This window comes from Triticum aestivum, chromosome 6B, assembly GCF_018294505.1.
Source record: "Triticum aestivum cultivar Chinese Spring chromosome 6B, IWGSC CS RefSeq v2.1, whole genome shotgun sequence".
NCBI classification, from domain to species: domain Eukaryota; kingdom Viridiplantae; phylum Streptophyta; class Magnoliopsida; order Poales; family Poaceae; genus Triticum; species Triticum aestivum.
This window is the reverse complement of record NC_057810.1, coordinates 34,437,908-34,452,675: the sequence shown is the minus strand read 5'-3', so window position 1 is coordinate 34,452,675 and position 14,768 is coordinate 34,437,908. Positions and strand designations below refer to the sequence as shown.

Here is a 14,768-nt window from a genome sequence, read left to right as displayed (position 1 = left end):
TCCACCACCTCCTCCTCCGACGAGTGTCGATCAGGGCACTGGGCCTCCTTCTCCGGCGTGTGGCGGCACTCCGCCTCCTTCTCCGCCTGCGCCGGCGCGCCCGAGCAGCCAGCAGCATCCTCCTTCTTCGGCGCGTGGTGGCACTCCACCTCCTTCTCCGCCTGCGTCGGCGTGCCTGAGCAACTAGCAGCCTCCTCCTTCTCCAGCGCGTGGTGGCACTCCGCCTCCTTCTCCGCCTGCACCGGCGCGCCCGAGCAGCCAGCAGCCTCCTCCTTCTCTGCCTCGCCAGCAAGGGAGGAAGAGACCCGCCGCCGCCTCGGCTGCTACGGCGCGTCGTAGTCCTTCTCCTCCGCCTCATAAGCAAGCAAGAAAAAAGACAGGTGCCACAGCCGCTCCATCTTCTCCGGAGTCTAGCAGTACAGCCAGCAAAGGCGGGAGGCAATACAGATACGGTCCACCTCTCAAGCCGCTAGAGAAGTTACCGTACGAGAGGACCGAGGAGGAAAACGCGACGATCGTGCGGGCCCACGTGAAGGAATTCTTTGAAGGGGTGAAAGCAAAGATACATGCACCTCCGGAGGAGAAGGTAGATGCGGTGAAAGAAAAGCGCACTATCGATGCCCTGAGGAAACCACCAAAGTCTCCGCTGAGAACCAACTATGAGCGCATTACTGAACAGACATATCTCGAAGCCTAGCGGTCGGGAAGTACTGTCAGTAATAAAAGGTTAAAAGAATGAGCAGCTGGGAAAAAAATTGCCCAGCTCGGCGAACAAGCACAGCAATCGTGCCCCCCGCTCAATGTGTCTAGCTGTGACATCGTCACTAATTCTCCGGGGACGGTGGTCGGTTATGGCAATCTTGGAGATTACCTGCCTGACGATTAAATTCCAGATTTCTTGGAGGTGGACGAACACAGATACGAGTATGGGAAGCCTCTCGTCAAAGATGAAAAATCTCTAACAACTATGATGTGAAGATTCCGTGATTGGTACATGAAAACCTGTGGAGAGTCTGAGGGGACAAATGCTTTGTATCTGAATATTAAAGAGGAGCACGACCTCGTTGGAACTGATCTGTTGACTGTTCCATTTGAGGAGTTCTTCGCGTTCTTCAATCAAAAGGCCCTCGATAAACTAACGGTCTTTTGCTACTGTCTATAAGTACTATTTCTGTCATTAAGTCTCTATATATAGCTCGGCTCTTTCATTGCATGTATTTATAATTAATTATCCTCACTATATTATGCAGATTGAAGATCGTCGAGTGCAAAAAACAAGAAATGTATGATATTGGGTTCATTAACACAAATATCATAGATGAATTTCTGGTTGAAAAGGACGCCGAAGAGGCCGAGGGGTACTTGCTACAATCGTTGATTAAAAATCAAAACAAAGATTTAATACTCTTTCCTTACAACTTCAAGTGAGTGTTACTGTCGTGTGCATATTCGGTTTCCCTTATTACTCGAGCGAGGTTATAGTAATGTAATTGATGAGTTATGCATGCGTGCGTAGATTCCACTATGTTCTTCTGGAGATTAAGCTTGAGCGGGGAGTAGTAAACGTCTTAGACTCGAGACGAAAAGATTCCCAAACCTATGCGGACATGACTAAAATGCTCAACAAGTAAGTTCAATCGATCATTTATTGCACCATATCGGCAACTTTTTGTTCATTTCTTGATATCTCAAGTAATAATAATTATTTTCTTTGTCTTGCAGGGTTTGGAAACAGTTCACCGCAGAAGTTCCGGGACTGCCGAAGGAGCTGCGATATACATACCCGAAAGTAAGTACTACTAGCTAGCTAGTTGCGCGCATCTCCCGTTGATTCTATAGCTGTACTTTCATCAATGCCATTTATAATGCTTCATTATCAGTTTGATTGACCTCTATTTCTCGTAAAGTGCTTGTGGCAGGAACAAGGGAATGATTTCTATGGATACTACGTGTGCGAGTTCATCTACAACGCGACTTTGAAAAATAAGCGGGGCTACTCTAGAAGACAATATGAAGTGCGTAAGCAATAATATTCACAATTTCATTTTATTACACCATCATTTCTGTTGAGTTTCATTCATATATGTATTAACCCCCTTCTTCAAATTAGACGTGGTAGATGCGGGATAAACTCCTAGAACAAGATCGCATGAAAGCAATTCAAGAGGAATTGACGGGATTCTTTCTTGACCACATCATTAATAAAGCCGGAGAATATCATGTAGAAATTGATTTCAAATGCTAGGGGATTGTAAGAGATTTTACATATTATATATGTATGTAGCCATTAGCGTCGGATAGATAATACGAAAACTTGTTGTTCGACCAATCTCTCGGAGAAGGAGAGGTCGATCGATCACTTCTCTCGGTATGCATGACGAACTTCTGTACTTAATGGTTCCCTTAATTTTCTTACTAGCTAGTGTGTCGAGGGCCTCTCTATGTACAGTACGTAGCGTCGACCAAGCACGGACATAAGAGAGGACACTTCTCTCTATTAATTAGCTAGCTAACACAATATATTAAACACCTAAATTAACCCCCCAAAACCCCCAAACTCCCCTCCCCCCCTTTAAAAAAACAAAAACCACGGCCACTGAAATGCTGACGCGTGGATGCCTTTTGGTCCCGGTTGGTGCCACCAACCGGGACCAAAGGCCCTCCTGCCTAGGCTCGGCGCACCGGCCACGTGGAGGCACATCTGTTCCGGTTCGTGTTAGAACCGGGACTAAAGGGAGGAGGCATTAGTAACGACCCTTTAGTCCCGTTTCAAGAACCGGGACTAAAGACCCTTACGAACCGGGACAAATGCCCCCTTTTCTACTAGTGCTACCATAGTTAGGGCATCATAGTGTGATCTTCATGATTTTTTGCTTGAAGATGTACTGAATCATTAGTCAAGTAAAGAGAGAAGTCATCTTTTGTGTCTCTATTAAATTGCCTAAAAATCTCATAATTTTATTAGTGCCTAATATACGGAGTCAATCCTCCATCTAAGTATAGAGATGAAGGTTGGGATTGTGGTTCGCTACTGCCAGCACTCCGCAATGCATCATATCTTATATCAAAGGATTACGTTGACATTAGATTATATTTGCAAACAACAATACCTTTCATTCGATACCCTTTGATTCTATTTCTAACATGAATTTTCATTTAAAATTTAAATTTAAATTATGTAAGTTAGGTCAAACTATACATAGCTATATCAATTTAATTGCCAAAGTTGCATAAATAATGACAAACACTATGTTCATCAGGTTCCATGTTCTTTTTTGCTGTCTACAACTGATCCAACCACACTAACACAAGTCGTCTCAAGTACAATTCAGTAACATTTGTTGATATTCCTCCTCAAATGGAACATTTACTTCCATAAATCGCCTCCACTCCCAATTTATAAAATTCTGGGGTTTAATAAACATAAAAGATATTATTTGATTGCAAAAAAATAACTAGCCCGTGCAGGTGCACGGGTTGATGACTAGTTTTCATAACAAGAATGCAAAACCAATAGAATGCGCTAAAAGCTTATATCCAAAAGAATGTAATGAACAGCACTAGCCAAATTTCTGTCAATAGGTATCATTGAAAAGAAATGGTACACATAACATAGTGATAATATTATATACACCGATGCCCCTTCCCCTCTATCAGAGAAAAAAGATCAAAATGAATGTTCTGATTATTCCTCACAAATCACAACACTTGCTAAAAAAGTGAAACACCAAGACATTATTCAATGCACAATTCACATTATCTGTGCAACATCTCAACACAGAATCGATGATATGAGTTAATCGTGTATATCCAACCCCCACCTCCCACCTCCCTCCCACCCACTTCCTCCCCCACAGATTAAGAAATTGATCAGGTATGTCGAACTGGTAGCATCATCAAAGAATTCTTTGGTACAGATATGTCATTTACTTACCACATAAGTAGGGACGGTTCACTTTTGTCGCGACAAAAAAAATTAAGAGTTCATACCATATATTTAACAATGTAATGCATGCACGTGCAAGCATATGATCTGTATCTTCCAGAGAACTATGAATCGTGTGATATTTTAATCAAAGCATGAAGCAGTAAGTTATACAACATACTGAAGATTCTGATTTTGCTGTAACAAGGTCAGAAATGAAAATCAAACCTCCATGGCCATCATAAACACCACAGAATAATGTGGAACTGGAACCATCTAAATCAAGGATAGCGGAATGCTGAAAATAGTAAGGGAGGAAATGGAGCTTAATATTTCACCACTTCACTTGCAAAATGATCATACAAAACTTCCAAGTAAAACTTCTAAGAATCATATAAATGTTGCAATATTTACTCAAAACGTTTTCAAGTTTTGAGTACGATCCTTTTCTACTTCCCACAATATAGTCAATCATGTTGTTCTCTCCGTTAACAGAGGGACCTTGACCCATGATAGTGTTTGCGTTTCCTGACATGAGTAAGAATACAAGAATTATAGTAATTTGTCTATCACAACTTTGGCATCATCACTTGAAAACATAAAAGGAAAAACTTAATTATCGTAAGAAAGGTGATTGCAATCTACAGGTTGAAAGCAAACTTGCTCTTGTTATGCAAATCAACCGCATTCCCCAAACCGAAACAGTGCAGTCGCTGTCTATAATAATCACCAATCCGTTGCTGCTGGTGACGTCCCACAACCTGACTACATGTATTTTCCTCGTGTGCGTGATTACACAACACTGGAATGGCCTCGAGAGTCTAGATTACACATCAATGACATAGCAGGCCACCAGCAGAAGAAGGCACTGATTCGTTTGCTTCCTTGATAGTCGGTCACCAGTGCATCAACAGCAAGGACGCAAACACACCTCGGATTCAACAACGAGGCGGAGATACGCGAGGCACCAACACAACACAAAGCACAAGAAGAAGGAAACAGAAGCGGGGAGGAGGGGAAGGGAGGGGAGAAGGGAAGGGAAGAGGATCACCTGCTCGCTGCTCACCTTCCCCGGGTCCGCGCAGCTCCGTCGCTGCCGCACTGCTTGGGACTCTGCTCTGCTTTGGGAAGGGAAGGAACGGGGCGTGGTGAGGGCGCGAGGCAAGGAGTAAGCCGTGACGGGGTGCCGTGTCATGCCGTGCCAATACACGGCTCGGCCTGGCAGATCCGACGGCCCCCGCTAGCCACATCGAGCGATCGCCAATAGCAACCCGGTTTTGGTACAGTAACGACCAGATTTTTTATGTAGCCACGTGGTTTTGATACTGTAGCGACCTGGTTTTCCTTCGGTGGTCTGGTTTTGCTACTATAGCAGATCGGTTTTCATGTTGAGATTAAGAAAAAAGGAAATACTAACGCCCACACGTGTGGTGTGTAGCATCCCGCCCACATGCGTCATCTATCGTTGGATCACTTTGCACGATTTTTAGAGCACTGTATATCGCCACGTCATCCCACAGCCTCGTCTGGGCCTCGACAAACTGTGCCGCACACTCTGCCTACCCGCACATCTGCCTCACCTTCTTCCCCACCTACCCGCACATCACACACACACACACACACTATATCCCGAGCGGAGCCGGGCGGAGGCCCCGGGCGGTGGCGGGCGGAGGCCCCGAGCGGAGGTGGGTGGAGGCCCCGGGCGGTGGCCCGAGCGGAGGCGGGCGGAGGCCTCGGGCGGCGGCTATGGGTCGGGGGGCAGCTGCCGGTGGTGTGGTGCTGCGCGGATCCCGGGGAGTTCTCAGTGATTCCCGGCGAGGGTGGCGCGGGATCCAGCGCGCCGGCGATAGTGCACTTCTGAGGCATGGGATGGCGGACAGGGGGTGAGGTTGTTGTATCCACGAGGAGGCGGGGTTGCCGCGACGCCCGGCGCCTGCTCGCCATGTCCGTAGGCGGCGGCGCTGTCTTTTCGACAGGGGAGGCATGGGCCCGCCGACCCCAAGGAGCCGGAGGCGTCATGGCTGCGAGGGCGGGGAGCAGGCGCAGGCAGAGCGCACGGCCACCACGACGCATCTGCGGCTCCACGACACGGTGGGGACGATGGCGATCTCGCCTCTGCCTCCCGTCGGGGGTTCGACCTGAAGCACGGCTGCAGCAGCTATCGAAGGCTCGCGGGGGGTGGAGCGAGACGACGTCATAGGGGAGGGCGACAACTGGTACCTCAGCTCGAGCTCTACCACTATGCCGTCGCACTGCAACAGCCATGGCGCTGGCTCCATTTCCTGCAGGTAACACATCCACCTCCAAAATTGCCATGGCGCTCGCTCCACCTCTGTATGCTTTTTACATTTCAGCAAATCTTGGGCAACTTTGCCATTGTTTTCCTCCAAAAATGATGCCATGTCTAACATTTTTTTTTGGTCATGCTTTTAAATTCAATTACCATGCTATATTGCCATGTTCTTAGGATTGTACAGAACTAGTTCCCACATTTATCATGGCAAATCTAGAAATCTTTTGTAATAGTTGCAAGGCAGGTTCATGAAAAACAAATTTGTAGCACATGGCAATTTTTTGTTTTCGTAAAATGAATGGATTAACTCACACGGCAATTCTCTAGGTGTAGTTGGTTCATGGCAAATTTGGCACTATTTTAGGGAACAAACAATTACACCTAGGGTCCATCTCATCATGGTCTACTTCTACCTCCATTTTATTAGTGTCATTTTTTTTCACTTCTTGTTCGTGGTAGCTTCTGCTTTAATAAATGGTCGTCACAGAAGAATTGCTATTAATTTGTTTTGTTTTTTGTGTGATAAACCACATCGAATTATTAGTAAAACAGGTGCCATGATAGCTTTGTTTAGTAAATAGTCACTGTGGCAACTTGCTATAATTCATACCTATTTTTTTATTCTTCATTTCTCATGTTTTTTAGAAATTGTTTAATTTCTTATACAATGGCAAATCACCATGAATAGACATCATTTTGCCATGGCAAATTCACAATCTTCTAGCGCTCTTTCACTTTTGTAAATAGTTGTCATGGCAAAAAAAATTATATGGATTTGTAGAGCTAAATTCTTTTTCTCTTTGCAACATGGAAAAAGTTACTTTCTATGAGACCATGGCAATTTAAATTCATGGAGCATTGCATTTGTAGTTTATGCATTATGGCAAATTTATCTCCTGCAACAATGGCAAAAAAGTTACTTTCTAATGGAACATGGCAACTTCAGTTCATGAGACATGGCAAATGTAGTTTACGGAGCATGGTATTCTATTCTTTTTATAGCCACCATCTTTCGTTTTCAAGTAATAATTGCCATTGCAATTATAAAACAAGTACAATGACAATTTTAATATGCATATGCCATGGCAATTTCTGTTCATTTTTTAAAATGCCCCAACAAGTTCTAGTTCATCAAACATATCATGCAAAATGTGATGACAATTTTACTTTAAATGAGATGGCAAAATTTACTTTTTTGCCATGGAAAATTCAACAATATTTCTTCACGGCAAATTTTACTTTCAAATCCATGGCAATTTCTACGTTTGTAGCATCACAATTTTACTCTTCTTTTTCCATGTCAAATGTTCACTCTACTTTTGCCATGGCAAATTTCTACATTTTTGCCATGGCAATTTTACTTTAAATGAGATTGCAAATTTTACTTTAAATGAGATGGCAAATTTTACTTCATTTTGCCAAGCCACATTCTACAATATTCTCCATGGCAAATTTTACTTTCAAATAAATGGCTATTTATACATTTGTAGCATGGCAAACTTACATCATTTTCCATGGCAAATGTTTACTCTACTTTTTCCATGGCAAATTTCTACTTTTTTTGCCATGGCAAATTTTACTTTATTTTGCCATGGCAAATTCTACAATATTCCCCATGGCAAATTTTACTTTCAAATACATGGCAATTTTTACGTTTCTAGCACGGCAAATCTACTTAATTTTTTCCACGGCAAATGTTTACTCTACTTTTGCCATGGCAAATTTCTATGTTTTTTCTTCATGGCAATTTTTACTTTTAAATGATATGGCAAATTTTACATTATGTTTCCATGGCAAATTCTACAATATTTCTACTCGGCAAATTTTACTTATTTTACACGGCAAATTTAATTTTGTTCCCATGCCAAATTTACCTATGTTGCCATGGCAAATTTTAAACCTTTTACATACATGTCAAATACATAACATGAAATTTTTTCCAGAAAATCCATGACAATTTTAATTTGAAGTCCATGGTAAATTAACCTTTTTGCAGCCATGGCAAATCAATCTCATGGTAATTTAACTCCATAGAACATGGCATTTTATTCCTTTTTTCCCATGGCAATTTTGAAAACCATGGAAAATTAACTTAAATCCCACAACATTTTAACGTTACAACCATGGGCAAATGAACTTTAAATTGCATGGCATTTCCATGGCAGATCTTTTTCTGCCATGGTTTTTTCCTTGTCCATTTTTGTAATATGTTTATATTTGCCATCATGTTTACTATCCATGCGGCAAAACTTAAAGTATTGCCTTTTTACTTTTTTTTGGCATTTTTATAGCAACAGTTCATAAAAGTAAAGGGATTTTATTGGCCTCGTCATATTTTGTAGTCCAATGGATATTTCATGGTAATTTTGTTTCTTACAAGTTAGGGAATTTTGTTCTCTTTTTGGTCATTGCAATTTTTTGCAACCATGGAAATTTTCTGTTTTTGACTGCACTATGTGTTTTTTAACCAACATTTTTTTAGGTGTACCAACGATTTTTGTTTTTATTTATTTTCAGAGAATAGCGTTATTGGGCTTTTTGCCCGCTTGCGGCCCAGAGTGTCCAGCGGAGGCGGTCGTGCTGGTGGGCGTCTCCGATCGAATGAGCCTCTCTACCGCACGTGTATGTGTGGGCGATGCTGCCTCCCTACCACACGTTTTCGTGTGGGCGGTCTGCCTACCACCCTGACGTGTGGGTAGTTCTAAGATTCGTCCACACATGGTCCGTATGGGCTGCCTCCTCCTTGCACCACACATGAATGTGTGGGCGGATGTTTAATATGCCACACGTGTGGGCGTTATCGACGTCCTAAAAAAACATGAACAATTTTGAATTTGTGAATAGATTTTGAAAACAATATCATTTTTTTCAAAATTCTGATCAATTTTTTAAAAGACAAACATTTCTTGAATTTGTAAACAAAGTTTGAAAATATAAATATTCAAATTTGTGACCATAAATATGTAGAAAATACTGAACATTTTTTGAATAGCAAACATTTTTAAATTTAGAAGCCACTCCTCAAAATGGAAATAATTTTGAAAATTCAGGACATTTTAAAGTATATGAAGACTTTTTGAAAGTGTGAACATTTTTTAATAAAATCATGAATTGTTTGAAAAATTTGAATGAAAAAAAGGAAAAAAGGAAATGAAAAATACAAAACTAAAATAGAAACTGACAAGCATATTAATGACTTGTAAAGAAATAACATAAAAAATACCGATTCAAGAACCTAGTAGGTTCCTAAAATAAAATATGTAGTACCTAAAATGGGCGGGCCAATTTACTCGTTCAATTCTTTTCTTAGAGCATCTACAATCGGACTTGGAAAATCCGATTCTCAAACGCTCGCGAACACGGTCGGGGGCATCCATGGACAGTGACTGATCACGCCTCCTATTTGCTACTTTACATTTGAATCTTTTATATTTTAATTCATAAATCCATACAAAGCATACCAAAAAAATCCTATGTACTACATACTACGTACTACACTAGCTAATCTTCCTCGATGAAGATGTCCGCGACGTTGGTGCCGGGAGCCGGGTGGACGCGCGCGTAGGAGGGCTCCGCTCCTTCGCCTCGACCTCATCCATGTAGGCAAACATCTCCTGCTCCTCGGCGGTGCGCTCCGCCTCCATTTTCTGCCCACGACGGCATATGGTCTCCGCATCCGACTCCGAGCGAAGTCAATCGAGATAGGCAGTATGTGGCCCACCAGAGCGGCGCCACGCGGCGACATCGGTCCAATGGAAGCATATCTTGACGATGATGTGAAGAATAGTTTTGAGCTACGTGTGATGTTCAGTATACCGACAGAATGTTTATATCACCACACAAATCCATACAAATGGTTAATTTGATGGCAACGTGTTGTGATGAACTCCACCAGCATAGGGAACGTTTGGTTATCCGGCAAGCGCTTGCTTAGCCTGGCCAAGGAAGGGACCGATGGATTTGGTTCCTTAGCTTTGCCTAGCGAGGTAAACCGGCAAGGGATCCGAACGCACCAAACCCTATGAATAGGCTCCACAGTCAGTACATACACAGTGCAAAAACAATAAAACAACAGATTTGCTATTTCACATCTAGATGTGAAATAGTTATCTCACATCTAAGTCCAATACCATTGATATTTTGTCTTTAATATTCGTGCAACCGGATTGTCTTGATGCGTGGAAAAGAAAAAACCCGATTATCTCGCTCGCTCGCTACCCAGCGTCGCGCACGGCGACCGTGTCAGGTGCATGCGAGTGGGGGTGGGCTGGTCTTGGTTTATTTTTTGCATTCTTGGGCTGGTGGGCCGTTGTTTGTCTTGTCCCTTCACGATTCCAGCCCAAGTGGAATGAGCGAAAAGTGTGAGTGTTCTTTGATTTACTCTCGTTCCCTCATCCACTCTCATCCCCTTTCTTTTCTCTTTTCCATTTTTTTAAATTGATTAGGTTTTTTTGTTGATGTCAGTTAACTGTCTACCATCAAATAGGGGCCTGTCTTTTTTCTCGTCTCAGTTGTAAATTCATCCTCAACTCGCAACTACGACCTGATTTTTTTGCCCTAGTCGCAATCCCACCCTCAGACTTGTAACTATGTCATGTCGTTCTTTTGTCCCAATTGCAAGTCTACCCTCGACTCGCAACTGAGGGCTAATTTTTTTTGTCCCAGTTGCAAGTTCACACTTGACTCGCAACTGGAGCCTGGTCTTTTTTAGTCCCGATTGCAAGTCCACCCTGGACTCGCAAATAGGGCTTGACCTTTTGTGTTCCAGATGCAAGTCCACCATCGATTCGCAACTGGGGCATGAATTGTTTTGTCCTAGTTGATAGTCCAACCTCGACTCACAATTCAGGTAAACCTTTTTTGTCCCAGTTGCAAGTCCACCCTTGACTCGCAACTGGGGCCGGTCCTTTTTTGTCTCACTTGCAAATCCATCATCAACTCGCGATTGATGTCCAACATTTTTTGTCTCGATTGCATGTCCACCCTTGACTCGCAACTGAGACCCGATCCTTTTTTTGTCTCAGTTGCAAATCCATCATCGACTCGCAACTGGTGTCCAACATTTTTTTGTCTCAGTTGCAAGTCCACCCTTGACACGCAACTGGGCCCGATCTTTTTTTGTCTCAGTTGCAATTCCATGCTCGACTTGCAACTGGGGTCCAACATTTTTTGTCTCAGTTGCAAGTCCACCCTTGACTCGCAACTGGGGCCCGATCCTTTTTTGTCTCAGTTGCAAATCTATCCTCGACTCGCAACTGGGGACCAACATTTTTTTTGTCTCAGTTTAGTGCGAGTAAAAAGCTTGTTTGATAAGCAAACAAACAAACCTAGACCCAGACTTGTACTCGCACAAGGCCCAGACCCTTTTCACAACACGTTCTTTTTTGTGGTGACAAACAAGCAGGCTGGGGGTGGAGGCCTATGTACACAATGACAAATACGGAGCGAATAAGTTGGCATCGGGAGGGTTATAAACAGGGTGATGTCATCTTAGATGTGATATATTATATCACATCTAGATGATACATAGTCAGACCCATAAAATAATTACCCTTTGCTAGTGGATTAGTTCCACTAGAAGTGCAACTTGCAGTAACGCAGAGCTAAAATATATCGGAGATCTCTTCCCACCACATTGATCAGCACGAGATTTGGATCGGCAACTACTCCCCCGCGTCCCTACTTATTGGTGCGCCCCGTCCCTGCCGTCTTGCAGTCACAGCGACAATGGAGCACCTCAGACCGCTAGCTGCCCTGTGCATCCTGGCCGGCATCGTCGCCGCGGCGGCGGCCACGGAGATGGTGGAGATCGAGGTGGTGGAGGTGGAGGCACGGTCCTCCTACATCGTGCACGTCGTGCCGGCGCACGCGCCACGGCTGCCGCGCCGCGGCCTGCTGGCCAGCCGGGCGTACGGCTGCTTCTTGCGCGAGCACATCCCCACCAAGCTCTCCAGTCCGGCACCGACGGTGCTCTACTCCTACTCGCACGCCGCCACGGGCTTCGCGGCGCGCCTCACGTGGCGCCAGGCCGCCCACCTCGCGTCCTCGGCCTCCGTGCTCGCCGTCGTGCCCGACACCATGCTGGAGCTGCACACCACCCTCACGCCGTCATTCCTCGGCCTCTCCCCATCCTCCGGGCTGCTCCCCGCGTCCAACGGCGCCTCCGACGTCGTCATCGGGGTCATCGACACCGGCGTCTACCCGGAGGGCCGCGCGTCCTTCGCCGCCCACCCGTCGCTCCCGCCGCTGCCACCCGGCAGGTTCCGTGGCGGGTGCGTCTCGGGGCCGTCGTTCAACGCCTCCACGCTCTGCAACAACAAGCTCGTCGGCGCCAAGTTCTTCCACAAGGGGCACGAGGCTGCACGCGGCAGTGCGCTCGGCGAGGACTCGGAGTCGCCGCTTGACACCAGCGGCCATGGCACTCACACCGCGTCCACGGCCGCCGGCTCTGCTGCTGCCGACGCAGGCTTCTACGGCTATGGTAGAGGAAAAGCTGTCGGCATGGCCCCGGGCGCGCGCATTGCCGTCTATAAGGCGTGTTGGGAGGAAGGGTGCCCGAGCTCTGACACCCTCGCCGCGTTTGATGAGGCCATCGCGGACGGCGTCGACGTTATCTCTGCGTCGCTCAGCGCCGGCGGCAAGGCCCCAGACTTCCACGCCGATATCATCGCCGTGGGCGCGTTCCGGGCCGTCAGCAAAGGCATCCTCGTCTCCGCCTCTGCGGGCAACTCCGGCCCCGGAGAGTACACAGCCGCCAACATAGCGCCATGGTTCTTGACCGTGGGCGCGTCCACCCTCAACCGCCAGTTCCGGGCCGACGCCGTTCTCGGCAACGGCGAGACCTTCACTGGTACCTCTCTGTACGCTGGTGAGCCGCTCGGGGCGACCAAGATGCCACTGGTCTATGGAGGGGATGTGGGCTCAAAAATATGCGAAGATGGGAAGCTGAACGCCACCATGGTAGCCGGGAAGATCGTTCTGTGTGACCCCGGCATGTTCGCCCGGGCTGTGAAAGAGCAATCTGTTAAGCTCGCTGGTGGTGCCGGAGCAATCTTCGGGAGCATCGAGTCATACGGCGAGCAGGTCATGATCAGCGCCAATGTCATCCCCGCCACGGTCGTCCCATTCGCCGCCTCCGAGAAGATCAAGAAGTACATCAGTGCGGAAACAACCCCTACCGTGACCATCGTGTTCCGCGGCACGGTCGTTAGCCGCCGGACACCGCCGTCCCCTAGGATGGCGTCCTTCTCGAGCCGTGGGCCAAACTTCCGTGCGCCGGAGATCCTGAAGCCGGACGTGACCGCGCCCGGCGTGGACATCCTCGCCGCATGGACGGGCGCTAGCTCGCCCACGGGACTCGCCAGCGACACGAGGCGAGCGCAGTACAACATCGTATCGGGCACGTCCATGTCTTGCCCGCACGTGAGCGGCGTCTCGGCGCTGCTCCGGCAAGCGAGGCCAGAGTGGAGCCCCGCCGTGATCAAGTCGGCCCTGATGACGACCGCGTACAATGTGGACAGCGCTGGCGGCGTGATCGGCGACATGTCCACTGGGGGCGCGTCCACGCCGTTCGCGCGCGGGTCCGGTCACATCAACCCCAACCGCGCCGCGGACCCGGGCCTTGTGTACGACGCCGGCACGGAGGACTACATCGACTTCCTATGCGCGCTCGGCTACACCGCCGAGCAGGTGGCCGTGTTCGGCTCGTCCGCCAACTGCTCGGCCCGCGCGGGCTCCTCCGTCGGCGACCACAACTATCCGGCCTTTTCGGTGGTGTTCACCACGAGCGAAACGGCAGCCGTCCGGCAGAGCCGCGTCGTGCGCAACGTTGGCGGCGATGCCCGGGTTACGTACAGGGCCAAGGTCTCTGCCCCGGACGGCGTGCGCGTCACGGTGACCCCTCGGACGCTGCGGTTCAGCGCGAGACGGAGAACACAGAAGTACGTGGTCACCTTTGCGCAGCGGACCTTGGGGAGGGTCACCAAGAATCACACGTTCGGGTCCATCGACTGGAGCGACCGCAAGCACTTGGTGACCAGCCCCATCGCCATCACCTGGCCGGCGAGCCAGGTTACGGTTGCGGTTGCGGAGATGTGAATGTGATTGGTCAATGGTAGAGCTTTGAGGAAGACATCGCTTTGATGGTAGAGAAATGCTACTGGCCATGTTCTCTGGCCAGATTAGTGTAAAGAAATGCTATTGGCCATGTTCTCCGTCTTGTAATCACGTGATTAAACACTTTTTTTTAGAATCGCGTGATCAAACACGTGCAAGGTTTTGGCTGGACTTGTTAATACACCTTGCATCCTGCTTGCTTGATCAAGTTGGCAATGTGAGGCTGGTGCAGCCATGTGCCCCGCGACGCGTGGGGACTGCATGTGAGGCACCAACTCCTATTTGAATGGTCTGGAACCTTTTGTGAACTGGTCTTTTTTCGTCTGTTTTTTCTATTTTCTTTTAATCTCTTTTCGTCTTTTCTCCTTTGTTCTTTTTTTTTTCTTTTCTTCCTTTCATGTTTTCTTTCATCTTTACTCTTTTTTAAAATTTTGT

General features: G+C 46.9%; 1 protein-coding gene across 1 annotated transcript; it reads left to right on the top strand.

The window, feature by feature from the left end:
* The first annotated feature begins 11,945 nt into the window (after positions 1-11,945).
* On the top strand, positions 11,946-14,478 carry LOC123133317 (subtilisin-like protease SBT1.4). Its single transcript, XM_044552816.1, has one exon. The coding sequence runs from the start codon at positions 11,946-11,948 to the stop codon at positions 14,313-14,315; it is 2,370 nt and encodes a 789-aa protein (XP_044408751.1). The 3' UTR covers positions 14,316-14,478.
* Positions 14,479-14,768: the final 290 nt, after the last annotated feature.